Source organism: Pristiophorus japonicus, chromosome 18, assembly GCF_044704955.1.
Source record: "Pristiophorus japonicus isolate sPriJap1 chromosome 18, sPriJap1.hap1, whole genome shotgun sequence".
NCBI lineage: Eukaryota > Metazoa > Chordata > Chondrichthyes > Pristiophoridae > Pristiophorus > Pristiophorus japonicus.
In genome coordinates, this window is record NC_091994.1 from 42,563,089 (window position 1) to 42,587,880 (window position 24,792).

General features: G+C 44.8%; 1 protein-coding gene across 2 annotated transcripts in view; it reads right to left on the minus strand.

Annotated features, from left to right (window-relative positions):
- fsd1 (fibronectin type III and SPRY domain containing 1) overlaps nt 1-24,792 on the minus strand; it is a 53,438-nt gene that overhangs the window by 23,997 nt on the left and 4,649 nt on the right. For both annotated transcript variants that reach the window (XM_070860881.1, XM_070860882.1), the window contains exons 2-5: nt 17,080-17,175; nt 11,091-11,222; nt 7,583-7,684; nt 1,353-1,375 (exon numbers count right to left, since the gene is read on the minus strand). In XM_070860881.1, coding sequence (XP_070716982.1) covers nt 1,353-1,375; nt 7,583-7,684; nt 11,091-11,222; nt 17,080-17,175 — 353 coding nt within the window. The remainder of the gene's footprint in view (nt 1-1,352; nt 1,376-7,582; nt 7,685-11,090; nt 11,223-17,079; nt 17,176-24,792) is intronic.

Consider the following 24,792-nt stretch of genomic DNA (forward strand, 5'->3'; position numbering starts at 1 on the left):
TTCAGCTGTGATGTCAGGAAGCACTTCTTCACACAAAGGGCAGCGGAAATCTGGCACTCTCTCCAAAAAGCTGTTGAGGCTGAGAGTCAATTGAAAATTTCAAAACTGATAGATTTTTGTTAGGCAAGGGTATTAAGGGTTACAGAACCCAAGAGGGTAGATGGAGTTAAGATACTTAACAGCCATGATCTAACTGAATGGTGGAACAGGCTCGATGGGCTGAATGGCCTACACTTGTTCCTAAGGATTGCATGAATAATTAACAAAGAGTCTATATAAAATATGCCGATACTAAAATAAGGGTTTTGTGTATTTAGCGGTGTTGGATTTACTAATAGAGGATTGGTATTGACTTATCCTACATAAATTATGACCTACATAACCTCAGCTAAATGGTATAAATAAAGATTGCAGACAAACCCAGCAAATTTCAACTTACATTAAAGTAAGCGGGGCTGCTTTAGGATGCACCAGTCAGTGATGTTATGGGAATGGGAAGATAATCCTAAAAAGCAAGTTGCCATCAGGCAGGAAAGTTGGTAGTAAATAGATTCGACTAGATTCTTTCCACATATAGGCGCTGGTGGGGCAGCGTATTTCTGAATACCAATAACTCCATTTTCCCCCCCACCCCCAGACTTTCCCACTGCTTCAAAGCACAAGCGGGAGAGGCTTTGATTGTCCTGGGATGTGGGTATTCCAGGCATCCAAGATTTTGTAGACATACTGTAAGCTCTGCCTACCAGATCAAAACTAATTAGTTTCTTTAGCTTGTAGTCACTGATCCGCATTAAAATCTTCATTATTAGATGTTTCTAACCCATCAAAGGACGATTCAACAACTCTTTCCGGAGGTCTCGAATTCTTGTAATTAGAGACAGATGATTTAGTGGCAGTTGCTCACAGCAAGTCAGATGATTTAAAAAAAAAAAAAAATAAGGTCAGGATTAATCTCCAGTGCCCAATGTATTATTCTCCTGCTAAAGTAGAACTTTGTCTCCAAGGATGCAAAGTCCAACTGTTGAGAGTACACGACTCAGGTCAGCGTTCAATTATTTGATTAGGGAACTTTTGCACATAGGAAAATGTTTCCAATTGTAGGTCAGCTGTACTCAGCATTAAGTGACCGCTTTACCTCTGTCAACAGAGTAACTTCTGCAGATGCCATACATTCTATAGGGAAATACATAACATGAAGGCTCAGCACGAAAAAGGGTTAACTTCTAGAACACGCAACAAAGGAGGCAAGAGGTTCAGTAAGCATTGAGGGACAGGCCAAAGGTGCATGCGGTTCTTAATTCAGGTTAGATTGATATAAATATGCATTGGAAACAAAAAGTATTTTACAATACCTATCTTTAATCTGCTTGGCAGCCTTTGAAGCAGAAAGGAGAGAAGAGAGAGAGAAGGTCAAACATGCAAATCAGCACAATTATTCAAACTCCTATTAAGCAAATCTTTTTTAATGTTGCCATTAGGTAAATGGGCCACGGGCCACGTCCATGCAGCCAAATGAAGCTGCTGGAACGTTTTTAGATCTTTTATAATGAAAGCTATTTATTTCTGTAATACATGCCTGTGGATACAGAAAGCATTCAAACATAAAGAAACAAAACATAGCACTGTAAAAACATAGTCATTGTAAAACCCTATCCTAGATACACAATTGCACCCATAACTAATAGAACTTGCTTTAGAGCTTTGATTAATCTTTAGACTGCCAATTAGTCCAGGGAAATTCTCCTATTATTAGGCTGACCAGTTTTGCTTATTTCTTAGCACTGTGACGGGCAAACGAACACTATTAGCAGCAACAAATCTACTCGTATACCAGGAATAGATTTATTACCAGAAATACTGAAATGACAAATAAAGTATTTAAATATATCTATTTTGCTTGCCCATTATCTATTTTCTTTCCTGACCATTTCTCTGTCCCATTTCTTTAGTTTCCAAATCAGTATCTAAAACATGCTAAACAGCATTACCTACCAATACACAAACTATCGCATAGTCTTCTCTATGCTTTTACAATTAGAGGCATCTTAATAAGCAACTTAACTGCTCCCAGACTTTATAAATATCAAGTATAAGCTCAAGCACCCAAAAAGTATCATAGGATTTTTAAACTTACATTGCATAGGAAACAAGCATTTAATGGGAAAAAGGAGAAAAATAAGTGAAAATGTTACTTTTAATAAAAAGGAGACATAGGTAGTGGCCCAGTGACTCGGTTGGTAAATCACTGCCCAGCGAGGAGTGGAACTAATCATACAGGAAGATTTCATGTTTGGTTTAGCCGATTGCAGCTGGATGATAGGCAAGGCTTTAGAATTAGTCTCGGCAATTCAGGGCTGAAAGATTAAACAAAAAGACAGCCAGGCTTCCTGGGCCTGATCACTATCCAGCGATTCATGCTGGATGTTTGCTGAGAACATGATGAGGCTCAGTTGTAATGTCCCCATTGTCGAACAGATTTCTGACATTTACCATTTAGGCTCATGTGAAAAGTAGTCACTTGGGCAGGTACAGGAAGGCAACTAGGACCTGTGTAACCCAGAACCCCAACAAGAGTAAGAAGAACGGCGGTGGAAAGGGAGGGAATACTGAACAAAAGTTGGTGAGAGGCGGGAGCGGCCTATAAAAGGCCCAGCGGGAGATCGAGAGCCAGCGGCAGTTGGTGAGAGGCGGGAGCGGCCTATAAAAGGCCCAGCGGGAGATAGAGAGCCAGCGGCAGTTGGTGAGAGGTGGGAGCGGCCTATAAAAGGCCCAGCGGGAGATCGAGAGCCAGCGGCAGTTGGTGAGAGGTGGGAGCGGCCTATAAAAGGCCCAGCGGGAGATCGAGAGCCAGCGGCAGTTGGTGAGAGGTGGGAGCGGCCTATAAAAGGCCCAGCGGGAGATCGAGAGCCAGCGGCAGTTGGTGAGAGGTGGGAGCGGCCTATAAAAGGCCCAGCGGGAGATCGAGAGCCAGCGGCAGTTGGTGAGAGGTGGGAGCGGCCTATAAAAGGCGTGCTTGTGCAGCTACAGCTGGAGAGAAAGCAAAATAGAAGTAGAAAGGAATCAAAAGGTGACGTCACAGCCAATGGGGTAAGTGATTGGTGAGTAGCTTTTCTTTTAATTTTTTATATCAGTAAGTGAACTGTAACATTGTTATTACCAATTTAAGGGTATCTAAGGGTTAAGGCATGGCAGGAGAGCTCGGTCACGTGATATGCTCCTCCTGTGCCATGTGGGAACTCAGGGACGCTTCCGGTGTCCCTGAGGACTAAGTGTGTGAGAAGTGTATCCGCCTCCATCTCCTGACGTACCGCGTTGCGGAATTGGAACTGAGGGTGGATTCACTCTGGAGCATCCACGATGCTGAGAATGACATAAGTGGCACGTTTAGTGAGTTGGTCTTACCGCATGAGAAGGATCCACAGCCAGCTAGGGAATGGAAGACCAGCAGGAAGAGTAGTACAAAGAAAGTAGTGCAAGGGTCCCACCTGGTCATCCCCCTGCAAAACAGATACACTGCTTTGAGTGCTGTTGAGAGAGATGACTCATCAGGGGAGAGCAGCAGCAGCCAAGTTCATGGCACCGTGGCTGGCTCTGTTGTACAGGAGGGCATGAAAAAGAGTGGGAGAGCGATAGTGATAGGGGATTCAATCATAAGGGGAATAGATAGGCGTTTCTGCGGTTGCAATCGAGACTCCAGGATGGTATGTTGCCTCCCTGGTGCAAGGGTCAAGGATGTCTCCGAGCGAGTGCAGGACATTCTAAAAAGGGAGGGAGAACAGCCAGTTGTCGTGGTGCACATTGGTACCAACGACATAGGTGAAAAAAAAAAAGGGATGAGATCCTACGAGACGAATTTAAGGAGCTAGGAGTTAAATTAAAAAGTAGGACCTCAAAAGTAATAATCTCGGGATTGCTACCAGTGCCACGTGCTAGTCAGAGTAGGAATCGCAGGATAGCACAGATGAATACGTGGCTTAAGCAGTGGTGCAGCAGGGAGGGATTCAAATTCGTGGGGCATTGGAACCGGTTCTGGGGGAGGTGGGACCAGTACAAACTGGACGGTCTGCACTTGGGCAGGAACGGAACCAATGTCCTAGGGGGAGTGTTTGCTAGTGCTGTTGGGGAGGAGTTAAACTAATATGGCAGGGGGATGGGAACCAATACAGGGAGACAGAGGGAAACAAAAAGGAGACAAAAACAAAAAACAGAACAGAGATGAGTAAAAATGGAGGGCAGAGAAACCAAAGGCAAGAAACAAAAAGGGCCACTGAATATAAAAGGGCTGCAGGAGGGATAAAAACTCAAAATCATGGTTTAAAAACGAGGATGAAAACACTCTACCTAAATGCACGCAGCATTCGAAATAAAGTAAATGAGTTGACGGCACAAATCATTACAAATGGGTATGATTTGGTGGCCATTACAGAAACATGGTTGCAAGGTGGCCAAGACTGGGAATTAAACATACAGGGGTATCTGACGATTCAGAAAGATAGGCAAGAAGGGAAAGGAGGTGGGGTAGCTCTGTTAATAAAGGATGATATCAGGGCAGTTGTGAGGGATGATATTGGCTCCAATGAACAAAATGTTGAATCACTGTGGGTGGAGATTAGAGATAATAAGGGGAAAAAGTCACTGGTCGGCGTAGTTTATAGGCCCCCATATAATAACTTCACGGTGGGGCGGGCAATAATCAAGGGAATAATGGAGGCATGTGAAAAAGGAACGACAGTAGTCATGGGGGATTTTAACCTACATATCGATTGGTCAAATCAAATTGCAGGGGGTAGCCTGGAGGAGGAATTCATAGAATGCATACTGGACTGTTTCTTAGAACAGTATGTAACAGAGCCTACAAGGGAGCAAGCCATCTTGGATCTGGTCCTGTGTAATGAGACAGGAAAAATAAACGATCTCCTAGTAAAAGATCCTCTCAGAATGAGTGATCACAATATGGTTGAATTTGTAATACAGATTGAGGAAGTTGTATCAGAAACGAGGGTACTATGCTTAAACAAAGGGGACTACAGTGGGATGAGGGCAGAGTTGGCTAAAGTAGACTGGAAACAAGGACTAAACGGTGGCACAATTGAGGAACAGTGGAGGACTTTTAAGGAGCTCTTTCATAGTGCGCAAAAAAAATATATTCCAGTGAAAAAGAAGGGCGGCAAGAGAAGTGATAACCAGCCGTGGATAACCAAGGAAATAAAGGAGAGTATCAAATTAAAAACCAATGCGTATAAGGTGGCCAAGGTTAGCGGGAAACTAGAAGATTGGGAAAATTTTAAACGACAGCAAAGAATGACTAAGAAAGCAATAAAGAAAGGAAAGATAGATTACGAAAGTAAACTGGCGCAAAACATAAAAACAGATAGTAAAAGCTTTTACCGATATATAAAACGGAAGAGAGTGACTAAAGTAAATGTTGGTCCCTTAGAAGATGAGAAGGGAGATTTAATAATGGGAAATGTGGAAATGGCTGAGACCTTAAACAATTATTTTGCTTCCGTCTTCACAGTGGAAGACACAAAAACAATGCCAAAATTTGCAGGCCACAGGAATGTGGGAAGGGAGGACCTTGAGACAATCACTATCACTAGGGGAGTAGTGCTGGACAGGCTAATGGGACTGAAGGTAGACAAGTCCCCTGGTCCTGATGAAATACATCCCAGGTATTAAAAGAGATGGCTGAAGTTATAGCAGATGCATTCGTTATAATCTACCAAAATTCTCTGGACTCTGGGGAGGTACCAGCGGATTGGAAAGCAGCTAATGTAACGCCTCTGTTTAAAAAAGGGGGCAGGCAAAAGGCAGGTAACTATAGGCCGGTTAGTTTAACATCTGTAGTGGGAAAAATGCTTGAAACTATCATTAAGGAAGAAATAGCGGGACATCTGGATAGGAATAGTGCAATCAAGCAGACGCAGCATGGATTCATGAAAGGGAAATCATGTTTAACTAACTTACTGGAATTCTTTGAGGATATAACGAGCATGGTGGATAGAGGTGTACCGATGGATGTGGTGTATTTAGATTTCCAAAAGGCATTTGATAAGGTGCCACACAAAAGGTTACTACAGAAGATAAAGGTACGCGGAGTCAGAGGAAATGTATTAGCATGGATAGAGAATTGGCTGGCGAACAGAAAGCAGAGAGTCGGGATAAATGGGTCCTTTTCCGGTTGGAAATCAGTGGTTAGTGGTGTGCCACAGGGATCAGTGCTGGGACCACAACTGTTTACAATATACATAGATGACCTAGAAGAGGGGACAGAGTGTAGTGCAACAACATTTGCAGATGACACTAAGATTAGTGGGAAAGCGGGTTGTGTAGAGGACTCAGAGAGACTGCAAGGAGATTTGGATAGGTTAAGCGAATGGGCTAAGGTTTGGCAGATGGAATACAATGTCGGAAAGTGTGAGGTCATCCACCTTGGGAAAAAAAAACAGTAAAAGGGAATATTATTTGAATGGGGAGAAATTACAACATGCTGTGATGCAAAGGGACCTGGGGGTCCTTGTGCATGAATCCCAAAAGGTTAGTTTGCAGGTGCAGCAGGTAATCAGGAAGGCAAATGGAATATTGGCCTTCATTGCGAAAGGGATGGAGTACAAAAGCAGGGAGGTCTTGCTGCAACTGTATAAGGTATTGGTAAGGCCGCACCTGGAGTACTGCGTGCAGTTTTGGTCACCTTACTTAAGGAAGGATATACTAGCTTTGGAAGGGGTACAGAGACAATTCACTAGGCTGATTCCAGAAATGAGAGGGTTACCTTATGATGATAGATTGAGTAGACTGGGTCTTTACTCCTTGGAGTTCAGAAGGATGAGGGGTGATCTTATAGAAACATTTAAAATCATGAAAGGGATAGACAAGATAGAGGCAGAGAGGTTGTTTCCATTGGTGGGGGAGACTAGAACTAGGGGGCACAGCCTCAAAATACGGAGGAGCCAATTTAAAACCGAGTTGAGAAAAAGTTTCTTCTCCCAGAGGGTTGTGAATCTGTGGAATTCTCTACCCAAGGAAGCAGTTGAGGCTAGCTCATTGAATGTTTTCAAGTCAAAGATAGATAGATTTTTAACTAATAAGGGAATTAAGGGTTATGGGGAGAGGGCGGGTAAGTGGAGCTGAGTCCAAGGCCAGATCAGCCATGATCTTATTGAATGGCGGGGCAGGCTCGAGGGGCTAGATGGCCTACTCATGTTCCTAATTCTTATGTTCTTATGTTCAAACAGCAGCCGATTCAGTAAAAGCAATACTGCTAGCTGATTGTTTTAAATTCACAACAGTCCAAACGAGGACTCCAAAAAAGGTCCAGTAATCTTTCCATTTTAGTTCGCTGTATAAACCTGGCACCTTTTTAAATTAGCTTCCCTCTGTTCTTCCACTCAATCATCCTCTCTCTTTTGTATTGGGTGGATTTATTAAAAATAAAAACTAATTCCTCAAATTTTTTCACACCTGTTTATTTAGTGAAGTCACTTTAAACATTTCTCTGACACATGTAGTTCACAACATTTCTTAGGAAGTATGCAAATGAAATTTACGAAACAAAAAAGGACAATTTAGGAAAAGCAACTACCTGGCTCAACCCATCGGAGTTTGCCGTATCCAGTGTATGGTTTGCGAACTCCAGCAGCTCCTCTGAATTCTCCAAAGCCTTGGTGCAGATGGTCAACTGATTCTGGCGAGAGAATAGAGGCATGAAATAACCTCAATAGAGGGATCATAGGTTTTAGGGACTTAATGGGTCAGACGAAGATGCTGGTCAGAATCGAAGTGAAAGGCCAAGGCCATCACTGTAGGGCACCACCAAAAATAGAGTAGAATTAGTTTATGAAAAAAAGCTGCGGAAGCATTCATTGATCTTCAAAGCCTGTAGATTGGCGGAATGGAAGATCGAGGTCTTGTACGTAAATTATGGTAGCAACATCTCAGTGAATCTTGATTTCAACTTGGTTTGGATGCAGAGAGGAGCAAGAGACTGCTGGAGGGTGTTTTTGGAGTATTGGAGCAACAAGGGAAGCAAAGCTCAGAGGAACGCTGGCCTACAGTAGCATTAAGAAGCCAGATAGAGACCATCTTTGTTCCCAGCTCCATTTTTTAAATTCAGGCACTCTCGGTAAGGTTTCAGTTTCTGTTGGTTTGAGTGAACAGGCCTCGTCTTGGAAAGGCCAGTCAGAACCACATTATCTGGTTGAACAACCTTGGAGCAATGGTTACGCACAAAGTTTTGCCAAGGGCCACACCCCAAGCATCGTCTTGCGCCAGCGGTAATGCTACAGTAATGCTACACTCTGCAATGGTGAGACATGGGCATATATGGAGTTCCCCACATGGTGAGCTGAGCGGAGGCCAGGCACTCCCACAGAGGGAACTACAAATTCTGTAGTTTAATAATTCTAGGGATATGGGATATGGCTTGAAATGTGCACACCTGTGAGCATGCTCACACGTGCTCACAGGTTTGTAGAACTGTTGACTGCGGTCTGGAGGAGTCAGTGTTCCATGTCTATGTTGTATGTGCGAGGTTGCAGCCCCTCTTCCATTATTTGAAGGGGCTGCTCCTCAAATTCTGGTTGCACTTCAGTCCCATGCTCCTGATCTTTGGGCACCCTGCGCGGAGGGGAGCGGGCAGGTCGGAAGGCCTCCTCGTAGGACTGCTCCTGGGCATGGCCAAGGGGCCATCAACCGGTCCAGGTAGCGGGCGGTCGTTCAGCCCGACTGCCTGCCTCTCTTCTGTGGTTACGTCCGAGCCAGGTACGCTCGTAGCCTTCCGCGAGAGGTGGGCGCCGGAGGGACTGGAGTGCATCATCACCCCCAGCAACCAAATTTTAATTTGATTTAAGTTTACTGTCAAAAGTTTAATTTGTTTAATGTGTCGGTTTTAGTGCCCCCCTTTAATCAGGGGGCACTTGATTTATGGTTATCAACTAAAATAGTTGTAGAGCTGTTGAGTTGGGAGTGGCTTAGCCCTTCATGTGATGTTCACAAGACTCAATAAAACCCCAGCCAGTTGGGTTCGGGGGATCCACGATAAGGCAGGTGGTTGTGAGCCTGGTGGATGAACTGTTAATGTGTAGTGTGCTTGTTAAAGCTTTTGCTCATAAACCAACTAGTTCTTATTAGCAATGTGCTGCTATGAATCCTTAAGCAAAGAACCCATGAAACAAATACATTACACTGCTGGAGTGAAGTATCCCGATAGCATTTATACCCTTCCTTTCTCACTGGATAGCAGGAGAGGAAGTGTCCCTAAATCTCAGCTCTGCGGGAAGGAATGTTTCTTGATGCAAAACCAAACCCCAGCAAAGAAAAAGGAAAAGATTAGGATTTATATAGCGCCTTTCACGACCACCGGACATCTCAAAGTGCTTTACAGCCAATGAAGTACTTTTGGAGTGTAGTCACTGTTGTAATGTAATGTAGCAAAGAGTCAGAAGCGTCAACACAGAGCATTTTGACTTCCATTTCCTTCAAACAACATAAATCATTCTATACTTAGCATCCGTTTGGCTCAGTACTAGCATTCTTCTCTTTAAGTCAGAGAATTAGTGGGTTCAAGCCCCACTCCAGAACTTAAGCACATAATCCAAGCTGATACTTCAGTGCAGTACTGAGGGAGTGCTGCATTGTTGGAAGCGCCATCTTTTGAAGAAGGTATTAAACTGAGCACATACCTACTTGCTCAAGTGGATGCAAAAGATCCCGTGGCACTATTTGAAGAGCAGCAGCAGAGTTTTCCTAGTGTCTTGGCTAACAGTTATTCCTCAAACAACATCACCAAAACCAATTAGCTGGCCATTTGGCTCATTTGCTGTTTTGGGGGCCGTGTGTTCAAATTGGCTGCCACATTTTCCTAACTTTAAAAGTAATTCATGGGTAGTGTTGTCTTTGGGATGTTCCAAGGACATGAAAGGCAGTTTATAAATTCAGCTTCTGCACCTTTGTGTTGTTTAGTTGCTATATTTTCTATCCCTTTCCCCACCCCCAACATCCGTTTTCTCAGCTCAGTAATAAATACAGCAGCAGATGGGGCTTGGTTGACTCAGCATTGTAATCACTGATTATGAATGGATCAACTGGATGGCAAACTTAGCCTTGTGCAGCAGGACGTTCAGTGTCTGAGGGGCATAATCATGTTGTTTCAGGATACTGATTCAGGGAAACTGCACCATGAATATCATCCTACAAAGACCCACAGCAACCTAAAACGCAGAATATATCACCAGTACCAGTGTGAAATGTTTCAATCCTCGATACCTGAAGGGAACAAGCTGTTGATTCAAGATTCCGATACAATCAGCATCATCTTAATGACCCGCAGCAAATTGGCTGGACCATGCCATTGGGCGAATGCAGTGACAGGAGACTCCGTTTTGTAGATGGACAAGCGAAGATTAGCCAAATAGCCTTGGTCATCTTTATTTGCTGGCCTCCCACATTCTACCCTACATAAACTAGAGGTGATCCAAAACTCGGCAGCCCGTGTCCTAACTTGCACCAAGTCCCGCTCACCCATCACCCTGTGCTCGCTGACCTACATTGGCTTCCGGTTAAGCAATGCTTCGATTTCAAGATTCTCATCCTTATTTTCAAATCCCTCCATGGCCTCACCCCTTCCTATCTCTAATCTCCTCCAGCCCCCCAACTCCCCATCTCTCTAATCTTCTCCAGCCCCACAACCGACCCCCCCCACCACCGCGTTCCTCTAATTCTGCCCTCTTGAGCATCCTTGATTATAATTGCTTAACCATTGGTGGCCATGCCTTCTGTTGCCGAGGTCCCAAGCTCTGGAACTCCCTGTCTAAACCTCTCTTTCCTCCTTCAAGACGCTCCTTAAAACCTACCTCTTTGACCAAGCTTTTGGTCACTTGCCCTGATTTCTACTTATGCGGCTCAGTGTCAAATTGTTTTACCTCATAATATTCCTGTGAAGCACCTTAGGATGTTTCATTAGGTTAAAGGAGCTATATGATTACAAGTTGTTGTTTATTTATCTGGTGATTGACATAGCTGCTATCAACTATGGCTTGGGCTACATTAAGCAATTACTGCGATGGCTGCTTTGCTGGGATGACAGGACCTACCTGCAGTTCATAAGTTTTGCTGGCTCGTTCCTGTTTGATCTTTGTCACCATGTCTTCCTTCAGCTCATCGAGAATGGTATACAGCAAATTATATTCTGTCTCCAGGTCCCCGAGAACTTGCTCAGAATTAGTCTAAAAGAAAAGGTGGTAGATAGGTAGCAGGAAACCAAATCAGAATGGGGAGTGAAACATTTGTCTGGAAGCTCAAATCTCTCATTGCCAGCAGAGTAGGGTCTTTGGCATTATTTAGAAGTATCGATAGTTTACAAGATAAAGAAACACACAGGGCCAAAAATTGTCCCTCCCGATACAGCCTCTGACCGCCGGAAACCACGGGGCGACGCAGAATGGCTGCCGACTGGTGGAGGGGCCACCATTTTAGAAATTGCCCTACCTCAGGAGCGGAGCGGTGTCCAAGACCGCTACGCCCGCTTTCCCGCCACAGCGTGCACGCGCCGACCCCTTACCGACTGGTGGGGACCCCCTTGCGAAATTGCCCCATGGGAGAGGCCCCATCGCTGACCGGTGCCCCCGACAGCTTTTGCTGACGGTGCACTCGGTGTGAAATGGTGGCATGGCCGCCCTTAAAGGGGAGGGCACACTGCCGCGGCCGCCATGTTATTTTTTTTTTGTCGGCTGACTGCCAGGTCAGCCTGACATTTATGCCCCTGGGTTCGGTCGGCCCGGGATCTTTTGCATCCACTTGAGCTAGTAGGTATGTGCTCAGTTTAATACCTTCTTCAAAAGATGGCGCTTCCAACAATGCAGCACTCCCTCTTGGGTGCCAGGCTGCTGGCCCGGCCGAAACCCTCCCTGGTGGCCCAGAGGACCGAACTAAAATATCTGCCGAGTTCGCACCGGCCCTCCCCTTTAACTGAAGGGGAGAGAAGTTGTCACATCAGCGATCGGGGCGGCAGACCTGCTGCGAGGTCACTTCCGCCCGGTACTCAACCGGGACTTGGAGAGAAAAAAAACAAAGTGCTGAATTTCTCCAGTATCGCCGCCTAATGGACTGGGGCGGAGAAAATCTTTTTAAAAAAAAAAACAGTAGGTGCGCTCCGCTTCAGGTGGAGGGCAATTTCTACCCCACAGTCAAAACCACTAGCAACAGGGCTGGACCCACCAGTACTTCACCCCTAGTCTCGTGTACCTAAACATTCCCTCTTCAGAAGCAACACAAGTTTAGAAGGACAGAATCTGGTGTCTTTCTACAGTTCAGGTGAACATAAACGTCAAACAACCAGCGTAGTAATAAGTTATCATTACTGCAAATGAAGCTTCCCAGAGTGCTTTGCATCATGACTAATTTGCCCGACAGCATCTCATGCCAACAAGATTTGAGAGTAGATATTGCAGCTTCCTAGATGGCCGAGGTGATCCCAAGGAAAAACATCTCTCCATAATGATGCACAGGCAGCGCAAATTGCAGTTGGATGCTGGACTGGTGAGTCAGAGTATTATAAGAATGAGCTTGGAGGGGTGAAGAGCCCTTTCCTGTCCTGAACCTTTTCCTTATGTTATAATTCAGTTACTAAATTAAAAAAACATTTATAAAGAAATGGTGGTGAAGGGTCCAGGATGACAGAAATACCACTGGGGTGAAAAAGAGTCGGTAAGAAGAGATAGAATTGAGGACTAATGGTTCTCTGTAAGAAAGAAAAGGATTTTAGAATGAGCTTAGGAAAAAAGGGCAAGAATAGAGAAGCTAGAAAAAAAAAAATAAAAGCTAGTGAGTGAAAAAGGAGAGATAGAGCGAGAGCACACAAGGAAGGCAGAATGCGGAAGTGGGTGTTCCAAATTAGTGCCATTAGAATGGTGGGTGTATATTTAATTTGTATATTTTGAAGTGCCAGCTTGGATCACTTGGCAGCACTCAGTCAGCAGGTTGTGGGTTCAAACTCCACTCCAAAACCTGAGCATATAAACATGGGCTAACACCCCAGTGCAGTACTGACAGAGTGCTACATTGTCAATGGTGTTGTCTTTTAGATGAGGTGTTAAACTAAAAGATCTGCTCTGGTGTTTCAGGTGGATGTTAAAGATCCCATGGAGTTATTCAAAGAAGTGCAGAGGGTTCGCCAGTATCCATGACAACCTCCCCCTTCAACCAACATCATCAAAAATAGCAGCATCGACATGGCTAGGTGCCACAAGTGGGGTACCACAACGATCAATACTGGGCTACTGCTGTTTGGAATTAATGACAGAAAGAAAGTTACCTCATTTTGCAGATGACACTAAACGGAGGGTGGGGAAGGGGGTTCAAACAATAGTGAAGAGACAAATCAAATATAAATGGATCAAGATAGGGTGGAGAGGTTCATCAATGAGTGGCAAATGGCATTTAATGTGGATAAATGCAAGGTATTGAGAATAGAGAAGGAAAACAGTGGAAATAGGAAAGGCTATAGGCTGTATGTTAAGCCTAGGAGGGGAACTGGGAGTACTGGTGGATAACTCACTAAAACTTACAGTGTGTAGCAACAGTAAGGAAAGCCAACCAGATCTACAGGTAGAGGGATAGAGCATCATTTCCATGAAGTGATAACGAGACTGCATAAAGCCCTGGTACAGTTCTGGTTACCCCACTACAACAAAGATATCCAGGCTCTGGAGTCAGTGCCGAAAAGGACAGGCAAATTGATACTAAACTTAAGGCATCTGAACTACGAGGACAGGTTGTAGAGCCTGGGATCGTTTACTCTGGAGAAGTCAAGGCTGAGGGAAGATATTATTCAAGTATTCAAAATTCTCAAGGAGGACAGATAAATTGAACTCAATAATATTTTTGGATTATCAAAAATTCTAGGACTAATGGACATAGCTCAAGCTCAGAAGAGGGAAAGTATACAGATAGTATGTATTTAACTACATTTACATGGAGGTTAGCAAGTGAGTCGAATGGATATGCCAACATAGCACCTCCAAAACCTGCAACCTCTGCGACCTAGAAGTACAAGGGCAGCAGGCGTATGGGACCACTACCACCTCCAAGTTCCCCTCCAAGTTACACACCATTCTGACTTGGAAGTATATCGCCATTTCTTCATTGGCGCTGGGTCAAAATCCTGGAACTTCCTCCCTAACCGCACTGTGGGAGCACCTTCACCACACGGACTACAATGGACACCACCACCTTAAGGGCAATTAGGGATGGGCAATAAATGATGGCCCACATCCCATGAATGAATTTTTAAAAAAATGTAGAATACCTTGAGAGAATTGGACAGATATTTCAATCAGGCCAGCACTCTTGCTCAGAATCAGAAGATTGTGGGTTCAAACCCCACTCCAAAGACTTAATCCAGACTAATCCTTCAATGCAGTACTGAAAGAGTGCTGCACAGTTGGAGGAGCCATCTTTCAGATGAGACATTAAACCAAGTCTGGACAAAATAACATTATCGCACTCCCACTGCTGCCCTGGCTCTGATCAGCTAACTTGGCACAGACAGCTGACTACAACTGGAGGGAAGATTGGTGTGACCAGCCTGTACACAATTAAAGGATAAATGCATTAGTTAAGGCGGCCTTTGATGCCGTTTGCTGACAGATGGCCACACTATCCCAGCACCTGCCAATTTAATGCTGCCTATTTGTTTATAACGTTGAATGTTACTGGCACATTGCTGGTCTCAGGGGAAATGGATCAGGGCTTTTACACCAGCATGCACATGACGCCTGAAATCCCGCAGCATTAACACTCGGCTCATTCTGTTTGGGATCACCAGCATTAAATTGATTCGCTGCCCTCGGTAGAGTAAACAGGGAACACAACATGTAGACATGCCTGCACCAATGTGCATTCAAAGTACGATTACTTCCCCTGAAGGTGCTGTGGTTTGGAATATTGCAGTGCTCGTGTGTAGTCAAAGCTGGTCAGCTGAGTCCAGTTAGTTTCAGCCAAACCCTGTCCGTTTCAGCCGTGTCCATTGACAACTTGAGATGGCCGTACCAGACTGATACTAACAGAGAGTCTGAAGCAGCTCACTGCCATCTGTCTGAGTCAGGTACAGTTTCACTCTCCAGTACCTTACTCAACTGGCTTTCCTCATGCATGAACCCAGACAGCAAGTGCCAACAGGTTATTCAACAGAGATGAACCCAATAGCGGAGTCTGATCCTCCTCTGATCCAGTGTCCACAGCAATGGGTCACTAGACACTGACGAGCAGCAGGAACCAAGCCGATTCTCCCATACCCGCTGTTACTAGTTCAGGGGCACGGAGACCAACTGTATCGCACCATCACCACGCTATCACAAATCAGACTCAGTCCCACAACACGCGTGGTGTTTACTCACTAAGCACAAGGGCTATTTGCAGCCCGACTCCCCTGTTGGCACTTGTGGAATAGCAAAGTAAAAGCTGCTTTTGCATTATAGGAAGTCTAGGGATTGTAGTGTTGGCTCCCTCGCAGCTGGCTGCAACTCAGAAGCAAACTTTGCGGGTTTTGTTAAGGCTGGTAATTATACATTTACGTGTAGCATCATCATATCATCATCATCGGCGGTCCCTCGTATCGAGGATGACTTGCTTCCACGCCAAAAAAAAGGGATGAGTTCATAGGTGTTTCAATGAAGGACCAGATATTCCCGGTCCCGAACTACATCTTGAAGGGTGGAAGATGCCTGATCGTGGATTTAAAAAAAAAAAAACATGTGGTGGCCGTTGCACACCAGCCACCACACGGGCTTGACAGAGCTACGTCATGATCCAGTGGCAAGGATTAACCAAGATGACTGGAGACCAGTTCTGCTGCACGGACCTAGTGCGCATACATATCGTAGTGTGGGCTGGCCCGTGCTGCCCCTGGGCCCTCGCCTCTTCTGGGCCCCGAACTCATGCCTCTCCTGGGTCTCGATCACGTCGCTCGCCTCTCCTGCATCCCAATCTCACCACTCCTGCTGTACCTGCCCACGCTCCAATCACCGGCCTGTAACCTTGCTGATGTCCAATCCAGTCACCCTCTTCGCTGCCGTCACCCTCCTGCACCAGTTCGCGTTGTATCTTGCAGCGATATGGCCGCCACACTGCTCCTTTTATGGCCACGGCCTGCCGCTGGTGGTATCTCGCAGGTCGGGCCGCCATACTGCTCCAGGGGCCGCTCATTTTATGGCCCCTAGTGCGTGTAACCTACTGCACAAGTTCGCCATTTATCCGGAGCTGGCACCACTAGAGTGGGTCTCACACAGAATGTACAGCACAGAAACAGGCCATTTGGCCCAACTGTTCTGTGCTGGTGTTTATGCCCCCCACCCTAATTCATCTCACTATCAATAGATCCTTCGATTCCTTTCTCCCTCGTGTATTATCCAGCTTCCCCTTAAATGCATCTATGCTATTCGCCTCGACCATTCCCTGTGGTAGCAAGTTCCACATTCTAACCACTCTCTGGGTAAAGAACATTCTCCCAAGTTCCCCATTTGATTTATTGGCGACTATCCTATATTTATGACCTCTAGTTTTGGGACTCCCCCCCCCCACAAGTGGAAACATCTCATGAAATACAAGAGAACAAGGCAATGGATGGCTCCAGGATATTTACAGCGTAAACATTTGAAGCGGTTTTATACAGTGATGTTTCAGGTACGTTATGGACAGGGCAGAAATGGACAGGTCTCGCCTGACTGATGCCTTTTACACATTCACTAGCCTCGACCATTGCAAATGTCAAGCTCCAATCAGAGTCATCCTGTATAGTCGCATCCAAGTTAGCACCTTTGGGACACAAAGGGGGAGAGACGTGGGAAGGGGGTGGGGGAAGAGAAACAAAAAAAAAAAGGAGGACAGAGAAATAGAACACAGTAGAGAAAAGCCTATTGCTTTTGGCCGTTACGCTGCCCAGGAATCATGTACCATAACAAACCCAGCACACACCAATTACTTTTGAAGTACTCAGTCCTTGGTTGAATATTATGAAGAGTTCAACAGGCTGGTAGTCTGATAGGGGTTTGTTTGCTGGGCACCAGGTATAAATATCAGTGTTACCTCAACATTCTTCAGCATCTGCTTCAGCACATAGACAAAGTTCTGGACCTCTTCATTCTTCACAGCCAGTGTAGTAATAATCTTCTTCAAAATCTCCTGAGGAAAGTTAAGAGTAGCTGGGTCAGCGTTGGAGAAAAATATACTCATTTTGTGTTCTTTTTCTCTACTGAAAAACTCAATTATCCACACTCGCATCATCCGCAAGAACTGCCATAGAAGTTGGGGCCTAACTTTGCATAAAGTGCATCTGAGTTTTAAAAACTGATTCTTATAATCGCAAACTTGGTATCACCTAACCATTACTTCCCAATTCAGCTCATCTCCTCAACATCAATGTCCTGCACTATGAGCCTGTCACCCTCACCTTGGTTTCTTAATAAATGTATCACTGCATGACGCATTAGAAAACTTTATGATTTTGTTTTGCCATTGCTCGTTCTGTGCAGGACACAAATGCTTCAAGTGACAACGCTGCATTTGTCAGTACTGATGAAACTGGCAACATGGTTTGAAAAATAACATTACTAATAATTCAAGAGATTAATGTGCAAAGTTAAAGCACATGGGATTGGGGGTAGTGTGTTAACGTGGATTAAGAACTGGTTGGCAGACAGGAAGCAAAGAGGAGGAGTAAATGGGTACTTTTCAGAATGGCAGGCAGTGACTAGTGGGGTACCGCAAGATTCTGTGCTGGGGCCCCAGCTGTTTACATTGTACATTAACGATTTAGACGAGGGGATTAAATGTAGTATCTCCAAATTTTCAGATGACACTAAACTGGGTGGCAGTGTGAGCTGCGAGGAGGATGCTATGAGGCTGCAGAGTGGCTTGGATAGGTTAGGTGAGTGGGCAAATGCATGGCAGATGAAGTATAATGTGGATAAATGTGAGGTTATCCACTTTGGTGGTAAAGACAGAGAGACAGACTATTATCTGAATGGTGACAGATTAGGAAAAGGGGAGGTGCAACGAGACCTGGGTGTCATGGTACATCAGTCATTGAAGGTTGGCATGCAGGTACAGCAGGCAGTTAAGAAAGCAAATGGCATGTTGGCCTTCATAGCGAGGGGATTTGAGTACAGGGGCAGGGAGGTGTTACTACAGTTGTACAGGGCCTTGGTGAGGCCATACCTGGAGTATTGTGTACAGTTTTGGTCTTCTAACTTGAGGAAGGACATTCTTGCTATTGAGGGAGTGCAGCGAAGGTTCACCAGACTGATTCCCGGGATGGCGGGACTGATATCAAGAAAGTCTGGATCAACTGGGCTTGTATTCACTGGAGTTCAGAAGAATGAGAGGGGATCTCATAGAAACGTTTAAAATTCTGACGGGTTTAGACAGGTTAGATGCAGGAAGAATGTTCCCAATGTTAGGGAAGTCCAGAACCAGGGGTCACAGTCTAAGGATAAGGGGTAAGGACCGAGATGAGGAGAAACTTCTTCACCCAGAGAGTGGTAAACCCGTGGAATTCTCTACCACAGATAGTTGTTGAGGCCAATTCACTAAATATATTCAAAAAGGAGTTAGATGTAGTCCTTACTACACGGGGGATCAAGGGGTATGGCGAGAAAGCAGGAATGGGATACTGAATTTGCATGTTCAGCCATGAACTCATTGAATGGCGGTGCAGGCTCGAAGGGCCGAATGGCCTACTTCTGCACCTATTTTCAATGTTTCTATGTTTCTAAATATTGTTGGATTGCTGGCATGACCAACTCAGGTTGTAAATGCAGACAGTTGCATGGCATACAGGAAAAGTTCAAGGACACATCGTCCATCACTTGTGTCACTGCACTGCCCACATTATAAATTGTGTCACAGCAATTGTTTTGGCCCCATAAGACCCATATTTCCACTGTTGGTGTCATCACAGTGCTGCAGTGTTAAGGTAGAGTTTATCACTGGGCATATTTATTATATTGGTGCTGATGCAGTTACTGAAAAAGTTACAAACCGCATTACACTGATTTGCTGATTCATTTCTGCGTGACACTCTTACAGTGTAACCTGCTTATACAGAAACATAGAAATTTACAGAGCAGAAGGAGGCCATTTTGACCCATCGTGTCGGCACCGGCCGACAAAAAGCTGCACGGCCCTCGGTCAGCAGCCCTAAAGGTTAAATGTAAACCTATAAACAATGACGGAAAGGCAAAGAGCACCCAGCCCAACCAGTCCACCTCACACAACTGCGACACCCCTTATACTGAAACATTCTACACTCCATCCCTACCGGAGCCATGTGATCTCCTGGGAGAGGCAAAAACCAGATAAAAACCCAGGCCAATTTAGGGAGAAAAAATCTGGGGAAATTCCTCTCCGACCCATCCAGGCGATCACCCTGGCTGTATTCTATTCCCTACAGTACTTACCATTATATCTGCGCCGTCCAACAAAAGGTCATCCAGCCTAATCCCAATTACCAGCTCTAGGTCCGTGCCCATCCAACCATCTCTTAAAAGTGGTGAGGGTTTCTGCATCCACCACTCTTCTAGGCAGCGAGTTCCAGATCCTGACAACTTTCTAAAGAAGGCCCCCCTCAAAATCTTCCACCAACCACCTTAAAACTATGCTCCCTCGTAATAAACCCCTCCACCAATGGTAATAGACCCTTACTATCCACTATGTCCAGGCCCCTCAATATTTTGTACACCTCAAATGAGGTCTCCTCTCAACCTCCTCTGTTCCAATGAGAGCAAACCCAGCCTATCCAATCTGTCCTCATAACTAAGATTCTCTAGTCCAGGCAGCATCCTAGTAAATCTCCTCTGCACCCTCTACTGCAATCACGTCCTTCCTATGATATGGCGACCAGAACTGCACGCAGTACTCCAGCTGTGGCCTAACCAAAGTATTATACAATTTAAACATAACCTGCCTGCTCTTATATTCTATGCCTCGGCCAATAAAGGAAAACATTCCGTATGCCTTCTTAACCACCTGGCCTGCTACTTTCAGGGATCTGTGAACAAGCACTCCAAGGTCCCTTTGTTCTTCTACACTATTAAGTGGGCCTACCGCTTAATGTGTATACTCTTTCCTCATTAGCCCTCCCAAAGTGCATCACCTCATACTTCTCTGAATTAAATTCCATTTGCCACTGCTCTGCCCACCTGACCGGTAGATTGATATCCTCCTGCAGCCCATAATTTTCCTCTGTATTAAATCAACCATACAGCCAATTTTAGTGTTGTCTGCATACTTCTTAATCATACTCCCTATATTCAAATCTAAATCGTTGATATATACCACAAAAAGCAAGGGACCCAGTACTGAGTCCTGCGGAACCCCACTGGAAACATCCTTCCAGTCACAAAACCATCCATCATCACCCTTTGCTTCCTACCTCCAAGCCAATTTTGGATCCAATGTGCCACTTTGCCCTGTATCCCATGGACTTTATCCTTCATGACCAGTCTACCATGTGGGACCTTATCAAAGGCCTTTCTAAAGTTCATATAATACTAGATCGTACGCACTGCCCTCATCGACCCTCTTGGTAAGCTCCTCAAAAAATTCAATCAGCTTAGTCAAACACGATCTTCCCTTATCAAATCCGTGCTGGCTGTTCCTAATTAATCTTTGCCTTTCCAAATTTCGGGATTTTTTCCAATAATTTTCTCACCACTGGAGGTTAGGCTGACAGGCCTGTAATTACTCGGCCTATCCCTTTTTCCCTTCTTAAACAAGGGTATTACATTAGCAGTCCTCCAATCCTCCGGCACCATGCCCAGATCCAAAGAGGACTGGAAAATGATGGTCAAGGCCTCTGCTATTTCCTCTTTTACTTCACTCAACAGCCGAGGATGCATTTCATCTGGGCCTTGGGACTTATCTACTTTCAAAGCTGTTAAACCCCTTAATACTTCCTCTCTCACTATATTTATTTCAGCCAGAATTTCACACTCCTCCTCGATAGCAGTGTCTGCATTATCCCTTTCCTTTGTGAAAACAGATGCAAAGTATTCGTTAAGAACCCTACCAATATCTTCAGCCTCCACACAAAGATTACCCTCATGGTCTCTAATAGGCCCGACCCTTTCTTCAGTTACCTTCTTATTCTTAATATATTTATAGAACATCTTAGGGTTGTCCTTAATTTTACTGGCCAAGAATTTCTCGTGCTCTCTCCCTTAGCATTCCTAATATCCTTTTTAATTTTGCCTCTTAACTTCCTATATTCCTCTGAAGATTCTGAAATATTTAGCCGTTGGTATGATGAGTCCCTTTTTTTCCCCCCTTAATCCTCCCCTGTAAGTCCCTGGACATCCAGGGGTCTCTAGAATTATTTTTCCCAGCCTTTTTCTTCAAGGGCACATGTTTGGCCTGACCCTTCCGGATCGCCTCCTTGAATGCCTCCCACTGTTCCGACACTGATTTACCCACAAGTAGCTGTTTCCAGTCCACTATGGCCAAATCACACCTTAACTTAGCAAAATTAGCTTTTCCCCAATTCTGAACTTTTATTCCAGGCCTATTCTTGTCCTTATCCATAACCAACTTGAATCTGACTGAATTATGGTCACTGGCACCCAAGTGCTCTCCCACTAATACCCCTTCAACCTGCCCAACTTCATTCCCCAAAACTAAATCCAAGACCGCCCCCTCTCGTGTTGGGCTTGCTACATACTGACTAAAAAAGTTCTCTTGAATGCATTTCAAGAATTCCGCACCCTCTATACCCTTCACACTAAATTTGTCCCAATCAATATTTGGATAGTTAAAATCCCCTATTACTATCCTATGGTTTTTGGACTTCACAGCAATTTGCCTACATATTTGCTCCTCTATCTCCCTCCCACTGTTTGGGGGTCTGTAATACACACCCAGCAGTGTGATCACCCCTTTTTTATTTTTCAATTCGACCCATATGGCCTCATTTGATGATCCCTCTAACATATCATCCCTCCTCACTGCTGTAATATTTTCTTGAATCAGTACCGCACATGCCCCCACTTTTTACCCCACTCGCTATCTTGTCTAAAAATCCTGTAGCCAGGAATATTGATCTGCCAAACCTGCCCCTCTTTCAGCCATGTTTCTGTAATGGCTATAATGTCATACTCCCAAGTGTCTACCTGTCCTCTTAGCTCATCCGCCTTATTTGCTATACTCCTTGCATTAAAGTATATACCATTCAGCACAGGAAGACCTCCTTGCTTACTACATACTAAGCCCTGTTTCCTCTGTCTTACCAATTCGCTTTCTAGATTCTTGCTATCCAATTTCTGCTTTACTTCCTTCCCTTTTGAATTTGTTCTCAGGTTCTCATCCCCCTGCCAAGCTAGTTTAAACGCTCCCCAACAGCACTAGCAAAACTCCTCTGACTTTTTATACATGGGAATCTACACGTTATAAATAGCTGTTCCCAGTATATCCCAAGAGAATGATCCACAGGCATCAACTTTGGATCAGTGGTAGCACTCTCGTCGGAGTTAGAAGATCATGGGATGTGGGCCCACTCCAGAGACTTGAGCACATCTCGGCTGACACTTCAGTGGAGTACTGCGGGACTGCTGCACTGTCGGAGATGCCGTCTTTCAGGTGGATGTTAACAGATCCCATGGCACTATTCAAAGAAGAATTCCCCAGTTCTGCCGACACCCATCACTGAACCAACATCACTAAAAAGCGTTTGTTTGGCCATTTGTTTCATTGCTGTCTGTGGGACCATACTGTGTACAAATCTGCTGTTTCCCTTCATTTCAAAAGTACTTAGTTGGCTGTGAGGCGATTTGGGATGTCCAGAGGTTGTGAAGGGAGTTATATTAATACAGGTTTGTTCTTTCTTTACGGGTTGCTCCCTCTCCTATATGATTTTACAACCTGTCTGTTCTACTCCCAATGCGCAAACAGGTCAGCTCCCTGTGCTGATGTTCAGGTTGCCAGCTCTGATCTCAGTGGAATTGCTGACTGTAAGATACACACACAGAGCCTGCTTGATTATTGTGCTGGTGAGCAGAGGGCATGTTGAACAGCTGAGCAGCTGGAGCAGTAACTCAGCTGATGTTCCGTACAGCTGTGCTCCACTGGCCGACACAAGAGACAGTTTAAACAGGCTGGTCCGGGTTGTACTGGGAGTGGGACACTCAGGATAAAATCATTCCTGGTAGAGGTCGATCCAGGACTGTTATACAAAACCATGAATCTCAAATCAGTTCATAGAATCATAGAATGGTTACAGCACAGAAGCCATTAGGCCTGTCGAGCCTGTTCTGGCTCTCTGCAAGAGCACTTCAGCTAGTCCCCCTCCCCCACCATTTCCCCATAGCCCTGCTTTTTTTTTCTTTCTGGTACTTATCCAACTCCCTTTTGAAAGCAGTGATTGAGTCTGTCTCTGCCACCTTCAGGCCGTGCATTCCAGATCCTAACCACTCGCTGTGCAAAAAAGTTGTTTTCTTATGTCGCCTTTATTTCTTTTGCCAATCACCTTAAATCTGTGTCCTCTGGTTCTTGAACCTTCTGCCAATGGGAACAGTTTCTCTCTATCTACTCTGTCCAGACCCTCATGATTTTGAACACCTCTATCAAATCTCCTCTCAATCTTCGCTGCTCTAAGGAGAGCAACCCCAGCTTTTCCAGTCTATCCATGTAACTGAAGTCCCTCATCCCTGGAATCATTCTCGGAAATCTTTTTGGAACCCTCTCTCAGACCTTCACATCCTTCATAAATTGTGGTCCCCAGAATTGGACACAATACTCCAGTTGAGGCCAAACCAGTGTTTTGTACTCTATACTTCTACTCATGAAACCCAGGATCCCATAAGCTTTTTTTTAAAACCACTTTCTCAACCTGCCCTGCTACCTTCAACAATTTGTGCTCATATACCGCTAGGTCTCTCTGTTCATGCACCCCCTTGTTTATATTTCCTCTCCTCATTCTTTCTGCAAAAATGTATCACTTTGCACTTTTCTGCATTAAATTTCATCTGCCAAGTGTCTGCTCATTCCACCAGCCTGTCTATATCCTCTTGAAGTCTATCACTATCCTCCTCGCTGTTCACGATACTTCCAAGTTTTGCGTCATCTGCAAATTTTGAAATTGTGCCCTGTTCACCCACATCCAAGTCATTAATATATATCAAGAAAAGCAGTGATCCTAGTACTGACCCCTGGGGAACACCACTGTATACCTTCCTCCAGTCTGAAAAACAACCAACCAACCATTCACCACTATTCTCTGTTTCCTGTCACTGAGCCAATTTCTTATCCATGCTGCCATTGTCCCTTTTATTCCATGGGCTTCAACTTTACTGGCAAGCCAATTATGCGCACTTTATCGAAAGTTTTTTGGAAATTCATGTACACCACGTCAACCGCATTGCCCTCACCATCCCTCTGTTACCTCATCAAAAAACCCGAGTTACTTGTAATAGATGCTGTTTGTCTGTTAAAAGAATAGAGTTAGATTTACTGCTGAACTTGATGGGTTAAAGATGATATAAACTATATTGTATGTAGAGCTGACTGTAATTTGTCAACTTAAATTGCTCCCATTATGAGTGACCAGTGTACCCACCAATACCTTGCCCCAGTATTATGCAGTACAATCTGCTCTCCCAAGACACAACCCAAGTTTGTAAGGATAAAAATCTAGAATCAGTGCTTTTCACCGTCTGAAAATGACACTTCGCTGAAATTCTGGCAATAACATTCCAGTGATCTCAAAACAGAAATGCTAATTTGTTAATTGAGAACTAAACGCATTTAGAA